Below are 20,535 nucleotides of genomic sequence, written 5' to 3'. Positions count from 1 at the left end.
TTTGGACACAAAGAAGGTGAGATGTTGGTTAAGGTTGAGAAAAGGCTGTTTATTATTTGTTGTCCAGGATCTGATGAACCACGTGTTGCTAAGCAAATGCAGTCTCTGAGACAGGATCAGGATATAGATTCTGATGAAATATCTGGGACTGGCAAGTTGCCAGAGCAGTCTTTAGTTGATTTGAAATGTGTTGGGATACAATAGGGACAGAGATACAGTTAAGGAGTTAAGGAATTTAGGGAAAACTTTTTTAAAAATCTTGCATGTTTATTTGAAACTTTTAGTGGTAAGGTCCTGACAGGTGTGGAAGAGGAGTCCCAAGGAAAGAGGAATTGAATAGATAGGTGGGGAAACCTAGGCTTTTGTTTGCAGGAGTACTTATCCAAGTCACTTTAACCTGTGAGAGGCCTGCTTAAGTAGATTTCCTGAAGTTTATAAGAACTTTTAAGGTTCATTAAGGAGATAAACGTTTTAGAGCTCTCTGCTCCCAAACACCGTGGGAGAGAGACCTCACCGCCTGGTCAGGTGGGCACTCCTGAGGCTGCAGAACGGAAGAGACCACCAACACTGCCCACCCCTGCCCACATCCCTGGCCAAAGAGGCAACTGTATAAGGCCTTTGGGTTCCCGTAGGGGAGGGCCCAGGAGCGGCAGGACCCCTGCGCCTGAGACACCGCCGGAACCTGAAGGAAACAGACCGGATAAACAGTTCTCTGCACCCAAATGCCGAGGGAGGGAGAGCTAAACCTTCTGAGAGGCAGACACGCCTGGGAAACCAGAAGAGACTGCACTCTGTACACATCTCTGACGCCAAAGGAAAACACCAAACTCCATCTGGAACCCTGGTGCACGGAAGCTCCCGGAAAGAGCGGCTCAGATCTTCCTGGTTGCTGCCGCCGCAGAGAGCTCGTAGGCAGCACCCCACGAGCAAACTTGAGCCTCGGGAGCACAGGTAAGACCAAATTTTCTGCTGCAAGCGACCTGCCTGGTGAACTCAAGACACAGGCCCACAGGAACAGCTGAAGACCTGTAGATAGGAAAAACTACACGCCTGAAAGCAGAACACTCTGTCCCCATAACTGGCTGAAAGAAAACATGTAAACAGGTCTACAGCACTCCTGACACACAGGCTTATAGGATAGTCTAGCCACTGTCAGAAATAGCAGAACAAAGTAACACTAGAGATAATCTGATGGCGAGAGGCAAGCACAGGAAACCAAGCAGAACCAAAGCAACAGAAACCAAGACTGCATGGCATCATCGTAGCCCAATTCTCCCACCAAAGCAAACACAGAATATCCAAATACACCAGAAAAGCAAGATCTAGTTTCAAAATCATATTTGATCAGGATGCTGGAGGACTTCAAGAAAGACGTGAAGAACTCCCTTAGAGAACAAGTAGAAGCCTACAGAGAGGAATCGCAAAAATCCCTGAAAGAATTCCAGGAAAACATAAATAAACAAGTAGAAGCCCATAGAGAGGAGTCACAAAAATCCCTGAAAGAATTCCAGGAAAACACAATCAAACAGTTGAAGGAATTAAAAATGGAAATAGAAGCAATCAAGAAAGAACACATGGAAACAATCCTGGATATAGAAAACCAAAAGAAGAGACAAGGAGCTGTAGATATGAGCTTCACCAACAGAATACAAGAGATGGAAGAGAGAATCTCAGGAGCAGAAGATTCCATAGAAATCATTGACTCAACTGTCAAAGATAATGTAAAGCGGAAAAAGCTACTGGTCCAAAACATACAGGAAATCCAGGACTCAATGAGAAGATCAAACCTAAGGATAATACATATAGAAGAGAGTGAGACTCCCAGCTCAAAGGACCAGTAAATATCTTCAACAAAATCATACAAGAAAACTTCCCTTACCTAAAAAAGAGATACCCATGGGCATACAAGAAGCCTACAGAACTCCAAATAGATTGGACCAGAAAAGAAACACCTCCCGTCACATAATAGTCAAAACACCAAATGCACAAAATAAAGAAAGAATATTAAAAGCAGTAAGGGAAAAAGGTCAAGTAACATATAAAGGCAGACCTATCAGAATCACACCAGACTTTTCACCAGAGACTGTGAAAGCCAGAAGATCCTGGACAGATGTCATACAGACCCTAAGAGAACACAAATGCCAGCCCAGGTCACTGTATCCTGCAAAACTCTCAATTAACATAGATGGAGAAACCAAGATATTCCATGACAAAACCAAATATACACAATATCTTTCTACAAATCCAGCACTAGAAAGGATAATAAATGGTAAAGCCCAACATAAGGAGGCAAGCTATACCCTAGAAGAAGCAAGAAACTAATCGTCTTGGGAAAAAAACAAAGAGAAGGAAAGCACACGAACATAACCTCATATCCAAATATGAATAAAACAGGAAGCAATAATCACTATTCCTTAATATCTCTCAACATCAATGGCCTCAACTCCCCAATAAAAAGACATAGATTAACAAACTGGATACACAACGAGGACCCTGCATTCTGCTGCCTACAGGAAACACACCTCAGAGACAAAGACAGACACTACCTCAGAGTGAAAAGCTGGAAAACAACTTTCCAAGCAAATGGTCGGAAGAAGCAAGCTGGAGTAGCCATTCTAATATCAAATAAAATCAATTTTCAACTAAAAGTCATCAAAAAAGATAAGGAAGGACACTTCATATTCATCAAAGGAAAAATCCACCAAGATGAACTCTCAATCCTAAATATCTATGCCCGAAATACAAGGGCACCTACATAAGTAAAAGAAACCTTACTAAAGCTCAAAACATACGTTGCACCTCACACAATAATAGTAGGAGAGTTCAACACCCCACTCTCATCAATGGACAGATCATGGAAACAGAAATTAAACAAAGACGTAGACAGATTAAGAGATGTTATGAGCCAAATGGACTTAACAGATATTTATAGAACATTCTATCCTAAAGCAAAAGGATATACCTTCTTCTCAGCTCCTCATGGTACTTTCTCCAAAATTGACCATATAATTGGTCAAAAAACGGGCCTCAACAGGTACAGAAAGATAGATATAATCCCATGCGTGCTATCAGACCACCATGGCCTAAAGCTGGTCTTCAATAACAATAAGGGAAGAATGCCCACATATACGTGGAAATTGAACAATGCTCTACTCAATGATAACCTGGTCAAGGAAGAAAGAAAGAAAGAAATTAAAGATCTGTACAATAAGAACTTCAAGACACTGAAGAAAGAAATTGAAGAAGACCTTAGAAGATGGAAAGATCTCCCATGCTCATAGGTTGGCAGGATTAATATAGTAAAAATGGCTATTTTACCAAAAGCGATCTACAGATTCAATGCAATCCCATCAAAATACCAATCCAATTCTTCAAAGAGCTACACAGGACAATTTGCAAATTCATCTGGAATAACAAAAGACCCAGGATAGCTAAAACTATCCTCAACAATAAAAGGACGTCAGGGGGAATCACTATCCCTGAACTCAAGCAGTATTACAGAGCAATAGTGATAAAAACTGCATGGTATTGATACAGAGACAGACAGATAGACCAATGGAACAGAATTGAAGACCCAGAAATGAACCCACACACCTATGGGCACTTGATTTTTGACAAAGGAGCCAAAACCATCAAGTGGAAAAAAGACAGCATTTTCAGCAAATGGTGCTGGTTCAACTGGAGGTCAACATATAGAAGAATGCAGATCGATCCATGCTTATCACCCTGTACAAAGTTTTGGTCCAAGTGGATCAAGGACCTCCGCATCAAACCAGATACACTCAAACTAATAGAAGAAAAACTAGGGAAGCATCTGGAACACATGGGCACTGGAAAAAATTTCCTGAACAAAACACCAATGGCTTATGCTCTAAGATCAAGAATCGACAAATGGGATCTCAGAAAACTGCAAAGCTTCTGTAAGGCAAAGGACACTGTGGTTAGGACAAAACGGCAACCAACAGATTGGGAAAAGATCTTTACCAATCGTACAACAGATAGAGGCCTTATATCCAAAATATACAAAGAACTCAAGAAGTTAGACCACAGGGAGACAAATAACCCTATTAAAAAATGTGGTTCTGAGCTAAGCAAAGAATTCACAGCTGAGGAATGCTGAATGGCTGAGTAACACCTAAAGAAATGTTCAACATCTTTAGTCACAAGGGAAATGCAAATCAAAACAACCCTGAGATTTCACCTCACACCAGTGAGAATGGCTAAGATCAAAAACCCTTGGCAGGGAAGAGAGAGGCAAAGATTAAAACAGAGACTGAGGGAACACCCATTCAGAGTCTGCCCCACATGTGGCCCATGCATATACAGCCATCCAATTAGACAAGATGGATGAAGCAAAGAAGTGCAGACCGACAGGAGCCGGATGTAGATCGCTCCTGAGAGACACAGCCAGAATACAGCAAATACAGAGGCGAATGCCAGCAGCAAACCACTGAACTGAGAATAGAACCCCCGTTGAAGGAATCAGAGAAAGAACTGGAAGAGCTTGAAGGGGCTCGAAACCCCATATGTACAACAATGCCAAGCAACCAGAGCTTCCAGTGACTAAGGCACTACCTAAGGACTATACATGGACTGACCCTGGACTCTGACCTCATAGGTAGCAATGAATATTCTAGTAAGATCACCAGTGGAAGGGGAAGCCCTTGGTCCTGCTAAGACTGAACCCCCAGTGAACTAGATTGTTGGGGGGAGGGCGGCAATGGGGGGAGGATGGGGAGGGGAACACCCATAAAGAAGGGGAGGGGGAGGGATTAGGGGGATGTTTGCCCGGAAACCGGGAAAGGGAATAACACTTGAAATGTATATAAGAAATGCTCAAGTTAATAAAAAAATGACAACTAAAAAAAAGTTTTAAATATGTTAGTATTACCATTGTTGGTAATCTGGTCTGAAATCTATATTGTAGAAAGTGCAACAGATTCATATCTTTGAATCATAGTAAAAGCTTGGGGACCTAAACAATAACATAGAGAAGAAAAATATCTGTAGCACAATTATGTCTAACTTAAGTTATGTTCTCAGGCCCATAAATTGTTCTCTCAAACCCTTGCCACTTATTTAAGCTCTTATATACTCATACCTTAAATTGTTTTCTTATTACTTGCACTTACAGACTTTTATAGTTTATTTAAGCTTCCAGATCCTTGGATCTTTACAACTTGTATTTACAAACCTTAAAGCATTTTCTTAGACTGCCACAATTTCATACCTATGTTACTTGGTGAGTGGGGAAGGCAGAGCATTAGACAGTGGAGGTGGAGTTAGTTCTCTGACTACATTGTAGGTTTTGGTTCAGTTTTGTACCACAATGTCGTATTAGTTGAGGTGAGATTAAGAGGGGTTGGAGAGAAGATAGAATTATGATTTAGTATTAAAGTGAAATATTAATAGCAAATAATGTCTTGTATTGAAGGAGGATTAAGTATGTTGACATGTGAGTTATGTAGTAAGGTAGTCTGGAGGGTAGGATAATTCATAAGTGATAAAAGATCAGTTTTGCAGCCTGCCATGTCAGCACAATTATTGTCTTCACAAGTAAGAAATACAAGTAATGAGTTTTTTATAAGAGAAGTTTGGAGGAATAAAATCTGAGACAGTGGAAGTGAGTCCCTAGGTGTAAAAGTTTGTGACCTTAAATTAGAGGCGGGGGGGATAGATTGCAAGGGGAATTTTGCTACTAAGGAACTGAGTTAGGAAAAGGTTGTTTATAGTGAGGTATTTATGAATTGGTGTGAGAGAGAATCTGAGATAAGTGACTTGGAAAGAGGAGAGTTGAGGTTTGGAAGGCAAGAGCAGGTAATCTTTGGAACTAAGGAAGTTGAGTTGCTGGGTAGAGTTAAAATGGCTACCAGAGATGGAAGGACTGCAACGGGGAAGATCATCTATATACTGAAGCAAGCAGGAAGCAAAGGAGGGATGCGGGCCAGTTTCATAAGAAGGAGGTTGGTCTGTTGTTTGTTGTTGTTGTTGTTGTTGTTGTGGTGGTGGTGGTGGTAGAGGAGGTGGTGGTGGTGGTAGTGGTGATGGTGGTGGTGGTGGTGGTGGTGGTAGTGGTAGTGGTGTCTAGGAGGTATAAGGGTGGCTATTTGTGATTGGTAAGAGAATCAGTAATGTTGGTGGGTTGTGTTGGAGTTTTTATTCTCGATGGAGGGAGTGAATCCCATAACTATTGATGGCTGACAAGTCAACATCCAGAGCCAGGATATCCCCTGGGCTTCAAATGGCTGATAAAGAGGCATCTGTGACAGAAGGGTTATCACCTAAGCTCTATCACCAAAACAAGGATTCCTGTGTACAAGGAAAAATCTGGCAACTTTGCTTTCTGGATAGTTAGGGATGGACGGACACTTGAATTTGGCTGAACAGCCATCAAAAGCAAATGGAAAACTTCCAACCTGAAGTTGGGTCCCACTGACCCACCCCAGTAATGATCCTTGTCATGGACACCGATGTAAGGGTGAGTGGCCTCCTTGGAGTCAGTAGAGGTCAGAGATGGAAAACAAACTCTTGGGACAAAGAAGAGTTAATCAGGCAAGTGGGGAGGTACTAAAGTCAGATACCAGCAGCAGTAGCAGCAGCAATAAGAGGAAGAGAATGGTGATGATGATGATGATGATGATGATGATGATGATGAAGATGATGACAACAACAACGATGATGAGATGATGATGATGATGATGATGATGGTGATGATGATGATGATGATGATGATGATAAGGAGGAGGAGGAGGAAGCAGAATGAAGAGGTGTTTGTTCAGGAGTGGGAATTTTAAGAGGAAAAGGAAGAGTCTATTCCAGGGTGTGTTGGTGAATACTGGTTGGACACATTAACCAAATAATGAATTCTGATTGTTGGATCATGGTGTTTAGTCTCAGGAATGAGTCAGTGATGGAACTTGGGGACTGGCTTTAGAAATATTATCTAATGATTAAGTAAGTAGGAAGGGTCAAAGGTATAACCTCTTGGCACCATATTTGCCATTCTTGGGCCTGTGAGAACGCTTCAGCTAGGAGCATGTGGTAGTTTTAATGAGATTGGCCTCCATAGATTTGTGTATTTACACACTTGGGCCACAGTTGAAGAGCTATGAGAAAGGATTATGATTTGTGTCCCTGTTGAAGTAAGTGTGTTGCTATGGGTGTGCTTTGAGATTTCAGAAGCTCAACATTTGTCAATGTTGTTCTTCCTTCCTGTGTATTATGATATTATATTTCAGCACCATGCCTACCTGCCTGCTGTGTGCTTGTCCTGATGATACAATACTGAACTGGCACTTTGAAACAGTAGAAGCCCCCCATGTAAATGATCTCTTTTGTAAGAGTTGCCTTGTTTGTAGTGTCTCCCATAGCATTAGAACAGTGACTAAGATAATGATCTGGTCACTTCTTGGGACCTGATAGCTATAGGTGACCTCCTGGGCCCTTCTTTCTTACAGGTGTTTGAGCTTTTCCCTGGCTTCCTGAAGTACTTTCCTGGCACCCACAGACACATCTCCAAAAACATAGAGGAAATCCTCAACTTCATTGGCCATTGTGTGGAGAAGCACAGGGCCACATTAGACCCCAGCACTCCACGAGACTTCATAGATACCTACCTTCTCAGAATGGAGAAGGTTAGTCCTGCATGAATGAGAGAGGGGGTGGGTGAGAGTGAAGGACAGAGATGGTGTCAGAGGAAAAGAGGGTAGTGGGCTGGACAATGGTGAGGAGAGGTAGAAATAGAGTGGAGGAGATGCAGAACATCTGGAATAAAAGAGAAAGTGGGAAGAAAATGACATAAGGAAATAGAGAAGGGGTGTAGGTAGGGATGAAACACAAGGATGGTGTAAACAGCAGAAAGACCATAGAGGAAGGATCCTAGGAGATAAAACATGATTAGCCACCGAAGAGCAATGTATAGAGATAGAAGGCAGAAGAAACCAAAGGGCATCGTCTGTGGCCTAGCAATGTTCAGGGATCAATTTAGTATAAGACTCACAAACAGAAGGCCATGCCCAGAGATATGTGGCCTTCACATATGCATCTCATTGCAAAGGTGCCATCACCCCTGACCAATCCTTCTCTCTCCCATTTGGGACCAGGAGAAATTAAACCACCACACAGAATTCCATCACCAGAACCTCATGATGTCTGTGCTCTCTCTCTTCTTTGCTGGCACTGAGACCAGCAGCACCACACTTCGCTATGGTTTCCTGCTCATGCTCAAGTACCCCCATGTTGCAGGTAAGCCATGGGTAGACTGATGGGGGCTCTTCCACCCCGTCTTGGCTGCATGAGTTTGTTCTGTACGAGTGAGACATGGACCACTTCCATCTGAAACTCTGAAGGTTTTGCTCTACTTGTAAACCAAGGTAGTGTATGAATGAATAATTGGATAACCTGTTTTCTACAATGACTTAGAGTTTGATACATCCATCAATCCATCTGTCCTTTTATTCCTCCTTTCCTTCCTTCTTTCTGTCCTCCTGCCTTACTTTCATACTTCTATCCATTCATTCTTCTTTCTATCCATCCATTTCTTCATCTGTTTACCCATCATCTTCATTTCCCCACCCATTTATTTATCCCTTTTCCATGTATACATTTTTAAATTGATTAAAATAATGGGTGGCATGTGGAAGACATACATACAGTTTTTAGTTTGTTCATTTCATCACTTATCAATCTTTCCTTTTATTAATGGACTCATCCATTTCTTTCACGTAAAAATTTTAAAACAATTTAAACTTATTGTGAACATGGCTGCCACAGATCATCCAAGGACATAGCTCCAGATTCTTAGCCCAGATTTAAAATTCTATTTTAATTTAATATGCATTGGTATTTTCCTGTCTGGGTGAAGGTGTTGGACTCCCTGGACTAGGAGTTACAATGTGAGCTGCATGTAGGTGATGGGAATTGAATCTAGGTTCTCTGAGAGAACAGTAATTGCCCTTAATTGTTGAACCATCTATCCAGCCCCTAGATTTTATACATAAATTCCATACAAAGAGGTGTGTGTGTGTGTGTGTGTGTGTGTGTGTGTGTGTGTGTGAAGATGCGTACATGCAGGAATACAATTGATAACATTCATTACATTCTTGCCAACCTTCCCTCAAGCCCTAACTTTCGATTGACAGTTGAAATGTCCCTTTACTTGATTTTCCTTTTCTCTCTTTTACAAGCAAAGTTAGAGCTTTTTGAGAAGAGACTCTAACATGCTCTACACATGGTTAGAGAGACAGGTTCCTGAGAGAAGCACAGGTGTATGCACCCAAGAGGGCACCTTATCTTTCTTAGCAGAACAGCTCTGAACTGTTCTTGGGTTATTGGATACCAGAAAACAACATCACTGTGCATCATATTTGAGAAATAAAAACTATTATTGTCTCCCATTTCTGTGCAGAGAAAGTTCAAAAGGAGATTGATCAGGTGATTGGCTCACACCGGGTCCCAACCCTTGATGACCGCATCAAAATGCCATACACTGATGCAGTCATCCATGAGATTCAGAGATTTTCAGATCTTGTCCCGATTGGTCTGCCACACAGAGTCACCAAAGACACATTGTTCCGAGGGTACCTGCTCCCCAAGGTGAGTCCAGCTGTGATTCGTCATTGCTGCTCCTTGAGTGTCCTCCATTTTCCTATTCACCAACCTCAAACTGCCTGTGGTTTCCCAGCATTCCATGTTTCATAAGGACTGACTGTTTTGCATGTAACAGTCAGGGTATGTTAACCTCTTTACATCTCATAACTTCTCCTAGAACATTGAGGTGTACCCCATCCTGAGTTCAGCACTCCATGATCCACAGTACTTTGAACACCCGGACACCTTCAATCCTGAGCACTTCCTGGATGCCAATGGGGCACTGAAGAAGAATGAAGCTTTTCTGCCCTTCTCCACAGGTGAGATAGCCCTGTGATTCCTTTCCCAGACACAAGAGGGCAGTCCCACCCTCTGAGACACAAACAACAGTAAATTCCGTCCTTACTGGGTCTATCCCCATTTCCTTGCCTGGCTGGTCCCATTCAGGCTGGCATCAGTCCTATGTGGGTATTCTTGAATTGAGGGAGCATCCCGGTCAGGAAGACTTTGGGGGAAGTATTTGAAAGTCTCTGAACTTGAGCAAGTTCAGTTTCTTAGTTTTTATTTATAATTAGTGGACACCCTTTTTTTTTTCCACGATTTTTTCTCCATCCTTATTAAATTGGCTATTTCTTATTTACATTTCAATTGTTATTCCCTTTTCCAGTTTCCAGGCCAATATCCCCTTAACTCCTCCCCCTCCCCTTCTATATGAATGTTCCCCTCCCCATCCTCCCCACATTAGTGCCCTCCCCTCAACAATCCGGTTCACTGGGGGTTCAGTCTTGGCATGACCAAGGGCTTCCTCTTCCACTTATGCCCTTATTAAGCTATTCATGGCTACCTATGTAGTTGGAGCCCAGGGTCGGTCCATGTATAGTCTTTGAGTAGTGGCTTAGTCCCTGGAAGCTCTGGTTGGTTGGCATTGTTGTTCATATGGGGTCTCAAGCCCCTTCAAGCTCTTTCAGTCCTTTCTCTGAATCCTTCAATGGGGGTCCCGTTATCAGTTCCGTGGTTTGCGGCTGGCATTCGCCTATGTATTTGCCAGATTCTGGCTGGGTCTCTCAGGAGAGATCTACATCTGGTTTCTGTCAGCCTGCACTTCTTTACTTCATCCATCTTATCTAGTTTGGTGGCTGTATATGTATGGGCCACATGTGGGGCAGGCTCTGAATGGGTGTTCCTTCTGTCTCTGTTCTAAGCTTTGCCTCCCTATCCCCTCCCAAGTGTATTCTTGTTCCCCTTTTAAAGATGGATTGAAACATCTGCATTTTGGTCATCCTTCTTGAGTTTCATGTGCTCTGGGCATTTAGGGTAATTCTAGCATTTGGGCTAATATCCACTTATCAATAAGTGCATACCATGTGTGTTTTTCTGTGCTTGGTTTACCTCACTCAGAAGGATATTTTCCAGTTCCATCCATTTGCCTATGAATTTCATAAAGTCATTGTTTTTGATAGCTGAATAGTATTCCATTGTGTAGATGTACCACATTTTCTGTATCCATTCCTCTGTTGACGGGCATCTGGGTTCTTTCCAGCTTCTGATTATCATAAATAAGGCTGCTATGAACATAGTGGAGCACGTGTCTTTGTAATATGTTGGGGCATCTTTTGGGTATATGCCCAAGAGACATATAGCTGGGTCCTCAAGTAGTTCAATGTCCAATTTTCTGAGGAATCTCCAGACTCATTTCAAGAATGGTTGTACCAGTCTGCAATCCCAGCAACAATGGAGGAGTGTTCCTCTTTCTCCACATCCTGGCCAGCATCTGCTGTCACCTGAGCTTTTGATCTTAATCATTCTGACTGGTGTGAGGTGGAATATCAGGCTTGTTTTGATTTGTATTTCCCTTATGACTAAAGATGCTGAACATTTCTTTAGGTGCTTCTCAGCCATTCGATATTCCTCAGCTGTGAATTCTTTGTTTAGCTCTGAACCCCATTTTTAATAGGGTTATTTGTCTCCGTGCAGTCTAACTTTGTGAGTTCTTTGTATATTTTGGATATAAGCCCTCTATCAGTTGTAGGATTGGTAAAGATCTTTTCCCAATCTCTGGGTTGCCATTTTGTCCTACCAACAGTGTCCTTTGCCTTACAGAAGCTTTGTAGTTTTATGGGATCCCATTTGTCAATTCTTGATCTTAGAGCATAAGCCATTGGTGTTTTGTTCAGGAAGTTGTGTTCGAGGTTCTTCCCCACTTTTTCTTCTATTGGTTTGAGTGTATCTGGTTTGATGTGAAGGTCCTTTATCCACTTGGACTTAAGCTTTGTACAGGGTGATAAGAATGGATCGATCTGCATTCTTCTACATGCTGACCTCCAGTTGAACCAGCACCATTTGCTGAAAATGCTCTTTTTTCCATAGGATGGATTTGGCTCCCTTTTCAAACAACTAAAAATGTTTGTCTTTAATCATGATTAAATGACTGACAAAAGAGAATCTTTACAGAGAACAAAATGAGTTCAGTGGAATGGAGGAATTCCACCACTGTTTCTGAAATAACGAGTAGGTTGATAGAGGAGATGCGGGCACAGAGTATTGTCTGCTAGCTCATGACATGTTTAAAGCCCACCAGTAGTTTCTATGCAAAGTCCTAAAAATAACAGATGACAGCTTCTTTGCTTTAGGAACTATAATAACCAAAATGAGACATCAGTTCTTTTTAGTTGCCTCAAAATCATCAATTGTGTCATTTAGACTTATGTTTATTTCTTCCTTTCTCCCCTATTATTACAAATAGACTCCTCTCTCACACAATATATCCCAGTAACAGTTTCCCTCCCTCTACTCCTCCCAGTTCATCCCTACCTCCTCTCCCAACTGAACCCACTCATTAGAAAAGAACAGGCTTATAAGAGATAAGAACAAGCTAAAATGAAATAAAATATAATACAACAAGACAAAACTTATTACATCAAAGTTGAACAGGGAAAAACCACCAGAAGCAAAAGAGCCCAAGAAAAGGCACAAGAATCAGAGACCCAGTAATTCACACAATAATAAATCACATAAAAATATTAAACAAAATTACAATAAATGCACAGAGAACCTGGAATAGATCAGGACAGGCGCTGTGCATGCTCTTTCAGTCTGTGAGTTCATAAAAACTTTGATCATGTTGATTTAGAGGCCATGTTCTCTTGGTGACCTTTACCTCATCTGGCTATTATACTCTTCACCCTCCTCTTCCACAGAGTTCCCTGAACGCTTCGAGGAGGGATTTGATGGATACATCCTATTTAGATTTGTGTGTTCCAAGTCCTCTCTGTGAGCAATGTCTGGGTGTGAGTCTCTGTATTTGCTCCTATCTGCTGAAGAAGGATGTCTCCCTGATGATGGCTGAATAAGGCAATAAGCTATGAGCATAGCTTATTTCCTTTAAGATTTATTTTAGTATGATTTTTTGTACCAGTAGCATTTGGTTTTGTCCTATGTCTCTGGGCAATCTAGTCAGTAGTTCTTTATCAAACCAGACACTGGATGGCTACTCCCACAAGATTTGTGCCAACATTGCACCCCAGAATATCTTGTGGGCAGGACAGCACTGTACATCAAAGATATCATGGCTGGGTTACTGTATACATTTCTCATTAAGTAGCCTGCAGAGCACCTTATGTATCAAAGGCACTAGAACATGAGGTTGAAGGTTCTATGTAGGCTCCAGTGTGACCTCTCCATATTTGATGAATTGTGTGAGTATTATCTTCATCAATATGGCCTTACTGTTGCCAATACAGAGCAATCTATTTATTGTGCTGTCAACAACCTGGATTGTTTGGGGATTTCAACTGAGGTCACTTTGGCTGACAACTCAGTTGGCGTAACCCAGTCCTGTTTCTAAAAGCTTCATTAAGAGACAAGAGTTCGTTATTTGGGGCTATATTTCTGATTTATTTGGATACTTCATGAGGACTATCTTCATATCTTTTAGGAAGTTTCCATTGCACTATGATTCTCTAACACCTCTCAAATTCCTCTCTTATCTAGCTGTCTCTCCCCACATTTTATCCTTCAAACCCTTCTTTCCTCCCCACTTGATTCTCTCATTCTTGTCTTCTCTGTTGCCCCTGGGTCACTCATGTAACCTATTCTATTGTTCCCTCCAAGGAAGAGTCATGTCTTCCTCCAAGTCGCCTTGTCTCTTCATAACCTTTTTCAGTTTATGAATTGTAGCTTGATTATCATTTATTTAATGGCTAATATCTATATATCAGGGAGTACATTTTATATTTGTCATTCTGTGTTTCAGTTACCTCACTCAGGATGATTATTTTCTAATTCCATTAATTTGCTGCAAATTTCATGATGTTATTTTTTAAAAGCTGAAAAAAATATAAAGTTACCACATATATTTTTTATCTGTTCTTCTGTTGAGGAACATGTATGTTGTTTCAAATTCCGGTTATTTTTAATAGAGCAGCAAAGAGCATGGTTGATCTAGTGTCCTGGTGGTAGGATGAACCATCCTTTGGGTATAAACCCAAGAGTGATTCTCTTAGTTAGAGCTTTATTGTTGTGAAGAGACACCATGACTTATAAAGGACAACATTTAATTGGGGATGGTTTACAAGTTCAGAGGGTCAGTTCACTAACATCAGGGCAGGAGCATGGCAGACTCTAGGCAGGCATGATACAGGCAGAGCTGATAGTTCTACATCTTCATCTGAAGGCTGCTAGTGGAAGACTGACTTCCAGACAGCTAGAGTAAGGGTCTTAAGCCCATGCCTCACAGTGACACACCTACTTCAACAAGTAGGTGCCAGTCCCTGGGTCAACCATATACATACCATCACAGTGCTATAGCTGGATCTTGCAGTAAATTCCAAACTTTCCCAGGAACTGCTACAATGATTTCCATAGTGGCTATACAAGTTTATACTCCCACCAGCAATGGAGGAGTGTAGTTGTCCTTTACTACTTTATGAGTTCTTCTTTCTTTGACCCTTCTCGACCCCTTTTCTTTCTTTCTTTTTTTTCCTTTTTTTTCTTTTGTTTTTTATTTTTTTTATTAACTTGAGTATTTCTTATTTACATTTCAAGTGTTATTCCCTTTCCCGGTTTCCGGGCAAACATCCCCCCAATCACTCCCCCTCCCCTTCTTTATGGGTGTTCCCCTCCTCATCCTCTCCCCATTGCCGCCCTCCCCCCAACAATCTAGTTCACTGGGGGTTCAGTCTTAGCAGGACCCAGGGCTTCCCCTTCCACTGGTGCTCTTACTGGGATATTCATTGCTACCTATGAGGTCAGAGTCCAGGGTCAGTCCATGTATAGTCTTTAGGTAGTGGCTTAGTCCCTGGAAGCTCTGGTTGCTTGGCACTGTTGTTCATAAGGGGTCTCGAGCCCCTTCAAGCTCTTCCAGTTCTTTCTCTGATTCCTTCAATGGGGTCCTATTCTCAGTTCAGTGGTTTGCTGCTGGCATTCGCCTCTGTATTTGCTGTATTCTGGCTGTGTCTCTCAGGAGAGATCTACATCCGGTTCCTGTCAGCCTGCCCTTCTTTGCTTCATCCATCTTGTCTAATTGGATGGCTGTATATGTATGGGCCATATGTGGGGCAGGCTCTGAATGGGTGTTCCTTTTGTGTCTGTTTTAATCTTTTCCTCTCTATTCCCTGCCAAGGGTATTCTTGTTCCCCTTTTAAAGAAGGAGTGAAGCATTCACATTTTGATCATCCATCTTAAGTTTCATTTGTTCTATGCATCTAGGGTAATTCAAGCATTTGGGCTAATAACCACTTATCAATGAGTGTATACCATGTGTGTTTTTCTGTGATTGGGTTACCTCACTCAGGATGATATTTTCCAGTTCCAACCATTTGCCTACGAATTTCATAAAGGCATTGTTTTTGATAGCTGAGTAATATTCCATTGTGTAGATGTACCACATTTTCTGTATCCATTCCTCTGTTGAAGGGCATCTGGGTTCTTTCCAGCTTCTGGCTATTAAATAAGGCTGTGATGAACATAGTGGAGCACGTGTCTTTTTTATATGTTGGGGCATCTTTTGGGTATATGCCCAAGAGAGGTATAGCTGGATCCTCAGGCAGTTCAATGCTCAACCCCTTTTCTATCCTTTAATTCTCTAACAATTGATAAGAGGAAAGAAAGGATAGATAGGAAGCAAAACAGATCCCTGAATAAGGTTAGAGGATGGAAAGAAAGCAATATTATCATTAGACTACTTTCTGCTGCTTTGGAGCACTGAGGTCCTTGGGGGCAAGTTTGATTTACTCTGTCAGGATATGTAATTTCTTCATGTTACTGTCTGTGTATCACAACTGAGTGCTTAATGAACTAAAACCAACAACCAAAACCTACCAAAAACCCACTATCAAACCACCCACAAAACACTGACCCCACCTCTTAGTAGATTTACCATTTATATAACCTCTGAAATGTTCCCAGAATTCTAAACTTCACACATGTGCAGAAACTATGTACAGCTGGAAAAATCATGTCATTGCTGGAGCACAAGAAAACCACAGTCAGTGCCTGTGGACAAGCTCAAACAGCTCTGTATCCCACACCTGGGGTTAAAAACAAAAACACATTTCTGTAAAATTTCTGTGTTTTTCAAAGGAAGCAAATTTCAAAAATTGTCATTATATAGGACTGTTCCCCTTGCTCTACATCCTCACCAGAATGACCTGTAACTTGTGTTATTCATCTTAGACATTCTAACATGGGTAAGATGGAGTCTCAAAGCAGTTTTGCCTTGTATTCCCTTAATGGTTAAAGATGATGAGAATTCCTTCAAATGTTTCTCAGCTAGGACTGGGAGAACAGAGGGACAGTTGAAGATCTGTAGTCAAACAAACCACCTGGTTTTCTGTGAGTTAGAAGAGAGTGCATATTCATTTTCTGCCCTGACCCGAAGGGCAGTCGACCAGGGTCTGGGGTCCACCTAGGAGAGAATGGGGGACAAGAGACACAAAGAACGGACAGCAAGTCAAGAAGTCTGATCAAGCTGACAATTTTTAATTTTTCTCAGGCTGAAGATATACTGATAGAAGCAAAATGTGGGGAGGGTTTGGGTGACCATAAAGAATGGGCCTGGCTTAATAACCAGGATATTGGCTGGGTAAATCGGCCAAGTGGGGGAACAGCAAGGTGGGTTGCTTAGTGACCTGACCATCAGTGCCTGACCACTGGTACTCAGTGATCTGACACCTAGATTTATGCTATCTATTGAATTTATGTAGAGCTGCAGGTGCTGCTTTGATCTAACCTAAGGCTATTACTTTTTGTTCTATCATAAGGCTAAAATATAATTGCTTTTTAACCTGAAGACTATTGCTTATTATTCTAGCATAATGCTAGAATACAATTGCTTTTTAACTTGAAGGCTGCTTTCGCCATCTCAAGGCTGCTCCCAACAATTTTCTTAAGAAACAGCAAGAACAACTGACATCATCTATGAACACTGCCATGAGCTAGATGGGCTCATGACAGCTGGGTAGGCATTGGCTTTTTCTGTGAACAGTAGCAATAGGGAGATGTCACATGTCTTGATATGCTTATCCCTTAATACTCTTTGGTCTGTCAAATTGTAAGAGAAAAATCATAAGCATATGTTTGAAACCATTCATGATGGAAAATAGCTTTAACAGCACCTGTCAGTATTGACAGGTAGTGTCTATAGACAAAAGAGGGAGATGTGCAGACAGCTTGATTGGTGTCAGTTCCCTTTCAGAGTTACTTGACCATACTGGAGAAGTTGGCAGCCTGGGATTGGTTAACTGCTATGAGTGCCTGAGATGTGTTCTTCATTGGAAGAATATTATCTCAATTTACTGGGTAGTCCAGTTGTTTTATGTGGTTATTTTGTTATATACAGAAGCCACCTTCAGCTCAACTCAGTCAATTTAATGGACTCTATAGGATGTAAGTATGGAAGCTTTGTGCTCAGGTTTCTTATTATTTGGAGAAATGGATGCTCTAGAAACAATTCTTTAGCCTTTGGTCACCAATCTCTCCCTTTGCCACAACCCTCATGCTAGAGATGGAACCCAGGGCTGTGTGGATGCTAAGTAAGCACTCTTGCAAACATTCCACAGCTCCAGTCCCACACTGGTACATACTAGAAGGTTTATTCCTGGCGAGTCTTTCTGCCCTCATCCCTCACTGAGGGCTTTTAGGCTAATACTCTCTTGCTAAGCCACATCTCAGTTAAGAACTGTGTAGTGTTGAGTGTAAGTAACTTCAGTCACCCTGAGCTCAGCTCTGCTCCTGGCTCTGATGGTATAATGCCTCATTTTCATATTTCATCTTTTGAGTTGTATAAATACAACAAATGAATGGTTCATATAACAATTCCATATTTAGAGAGGCAGGCCTGTGGACAAAAGGGACACAGAGAAATGAACAATAGAGAGATAAAAAATTTGAAACCTATCCCAAAAAAAGATAGGCACACAGAGAGACATGGCAGCTCCAACAAGAGGAGACATTTTGTAAGAACCAGAACCAGGGAGTGAAGTTGAGACAGAAGAAAGACAAAAACTAGAAAGAAAAAGGCAGATTGGGGGAGGAAAGAAAAGAAAATTTGAGAAAGGCACAAGTAGTAATAAAGGAACATGAGAGAGAACAGAGAAGGAACATATGACAAGCTGTACTTAGAGAAGGGGTTGTTAGAACTCCATCTAAGGAATTGAGAGAGACACAGAGAGAACAGATCAAAGGACATGTGGTGATAAGTACAGACATGGGTTCAGGTAGACTGTCAAGGGTAAGAAGAGAGGGAGGGAAGGAGAAAGGGAGAGAGTGACAGAGATAAAGATAGAGATAGAGATAGAGGGAGAGGGAGAGGGGGAGGGAAAGGGGGAGGGAAAGGGAGAGGGGATGGAGATCCATAAAAGATACCCAAATCACCAGATCCAGAGAAGGAGACATTGTGTTGAGACTGAGATAAATTATTGTTCTGGGAAAATCGGTCACCGAACTAGTTCTAGGAGAACCATCTCAGAGAAGTACTCCATAAATTCACAAACTCTGGAAAAGAGATGCCCAGAAGAATAGGGTGCTTTTTCTAAATATTCCTACACAGGCACAATTTTCCTACAACCTGGAAGGCATGGAGATTGTGGGGAAATCCCTCCTGCACCTAGAGGGCCCAGGCAGTCACTTGCAGATAAAGAATCACTGAGGTAGAGATACAGCAGTGGCTGGCATAGGATTTCAGGCTCTTACTGCTGTATGGTGCTCCATACTTGAGGTTACAAATCAGCAAGCACCCCTCATTCCACTGAAAACCCAGTGTACATCATGTGCCCATTCTCTATTTTCTGAAATATTGTGTTTCTGAACTTACTTGTTCAAGTCCATTAATCTCAAGGTATAGAAGAATAAGGGACAGAGAGTAAGAGAGAGAGGGATGAGAGACAGAGACAACAATGAAGGAGGAGAGACACAGAGGTCTCTCTTTGTAGCCCAGGGTATTCAGAACCCATCATCATCCTGCCTACATCTATCAAGTGCTTGGAATACAGGCATGCTCCTCCTTGCCAAGTTTATATAGGATTCTTTCAAAACATTACCTTTTCCCTTGGGACAGCCTTATGATTTGTGTATCAATTTTCTCATATAAGAATTTAGGGATGCCAAAGATCCTACGTTATAAATGAGTGCACACACTTCCAACATGTTCTAATGGGAATAAAGAGATCTGGTAATCTAACAAAAGCTACAAATCTACCAAAAGTGACCACAAGACTTCCACAAAAATTCCTCCTTCATTTTATGATTTATTTATTATTTACATAATAGCATGCATATTCATATGTGCTATGGGATTTATGTATGTTTATATTGGAGGACATTTTGGAGGAGTGGTTCTCTCCTTCCAGCATGTGTGTCCAGGGGATTGAACTCATGTTCCCAGGACCAGTGGCAGGCTCCTGCCTATGTTAAGACATATCACTGGCCTATGCACCAATTCTTTCATGTCTGGGAACCTCTTAATAGTCTCATATGAACTAGAGGCTGAGAGTCAAACTTATTGTTATTCATTGCAATGGTCAGAGTTATCTCAATTGAATTATGTATGGGGCAGTTCAACTGGCCAGGGACTCACATGGCTCACTTTCTCTGCCCACAGGAAAGCGTGTTTGTCTTGGTGAAGGCATTGCCCGCAATGAGTTGTTCCTTTTCTTCACAACCATCCTCCAGAACTTCTCAGTGTCCAGCCCTGTGTCTCCTAAGGACATTGATCTCACTCCCAAGGAGAGTGGCTTTGCCAAAATACCTCCAACATACCAGATCTGCTTCTTATCTCGCCAATTGGGCTGAGGCAAACAAGTATCTCATCTGTTGAGAATAGCTTTATCTTTGTGCCTCAGAGAGAGCAGCTGGAATCCAGGCCCAGGGTCACTGCTCACACCCTTACTCCTACTGCAGTTCTCTAATCCCCAATGTGTGTTCATCTCCTGTGAATGGAATGGAGAAATCAATCAACTGTCTTTCTTGGTGTATGAACAGAGACTTCTGAAGGTCACTTCTCATCCTGAATCACTTCCATCTTCCTCCCAACAGCCCAAGACCTCACTTATCATCTCTCCACAGTTCATGGTTTATGCTAATTCACTCTGTATAAGGTTTGGATTCTATGTCTACAATCTTGCCTAGTATGTACAGTTCAAATAAACAGAATCACCGAGTGTGTGATCTTTGGTGTCTTGTGCCTTTACTTCGCATAACATTATCTTTTTTTCTGTGTTCTACAGGCCACAGTCACACATATTCATGGATTTTTCTCATGCTACTTTTTTCCTGCACCTTCATTCTAAGCAGAGACCCCCTTAGCTCATAGCCCCTAAGCCTCATGTTTCTGAACATGGACCTCAGATTTTTTTGTTTCCTTCTAGCTCTCCCACGAATCACACTAATGCCTGCATTAGTAAGGATTTTCTAAAAGAAGATGACTGACAGAATCAATCAATTAACCAGTCT

The 20,535-nt window shown here is 41.7% G+C and overlaps 1 protein-coding gene across 1 annotated transcript in view; it reads left to right on the top strand.

Moving 5' to 3' along the window:
- Cyp2b21 (cytochrome P450, family 2, subfamily b, polypeptide 21) overlaps positions 1 to 20,250 on the top strand; it is a 28,972-nt gene extending 8,722 nt beyond the window's left edge. Inside the window, 5 exon segments of the mRNA NM_198733.1 lie at positions 7,458 to 7,634; positions 8,103 to 8,244; positions 9,407 to 9,594; positions 9,767 to 9,908; positions 19,685 to 20,250. Of these exon segments, the coding sequence (NP_942028.1) occupies positions 7,458 to 7,634; positions 8,103 to 8,244; positions 9,407 to 9,594; positions 9,767 to 9,908; positions 19,685 to 19,875 (840 nt within the window). The 3' untranslated portion in view covers positions 19,876 to 20,250.
- Positions 20,251 to 20,535: the final 285 nt, after the last annotated feature.

This window comes from Rattus norvegicus, chromosome 1, assembly GCF_036323735.1.
Source record: "Rattus norvegicus strain BN/NHsdMcwi chromosome 1, GRCr8, whole genome shotgun sequence".
NCBI classification, from domain to species: Eukaryota; Metazoa; Chordata; class Mammalia; order Rodentia; family Muridae; genus Rattus; species Rattus norvegicus.
The sequence above is the reverse complement of the archived record's forward strand: the minus strand, read 5'-3'. Positions and strand labels throughout refer to the sequence as shown.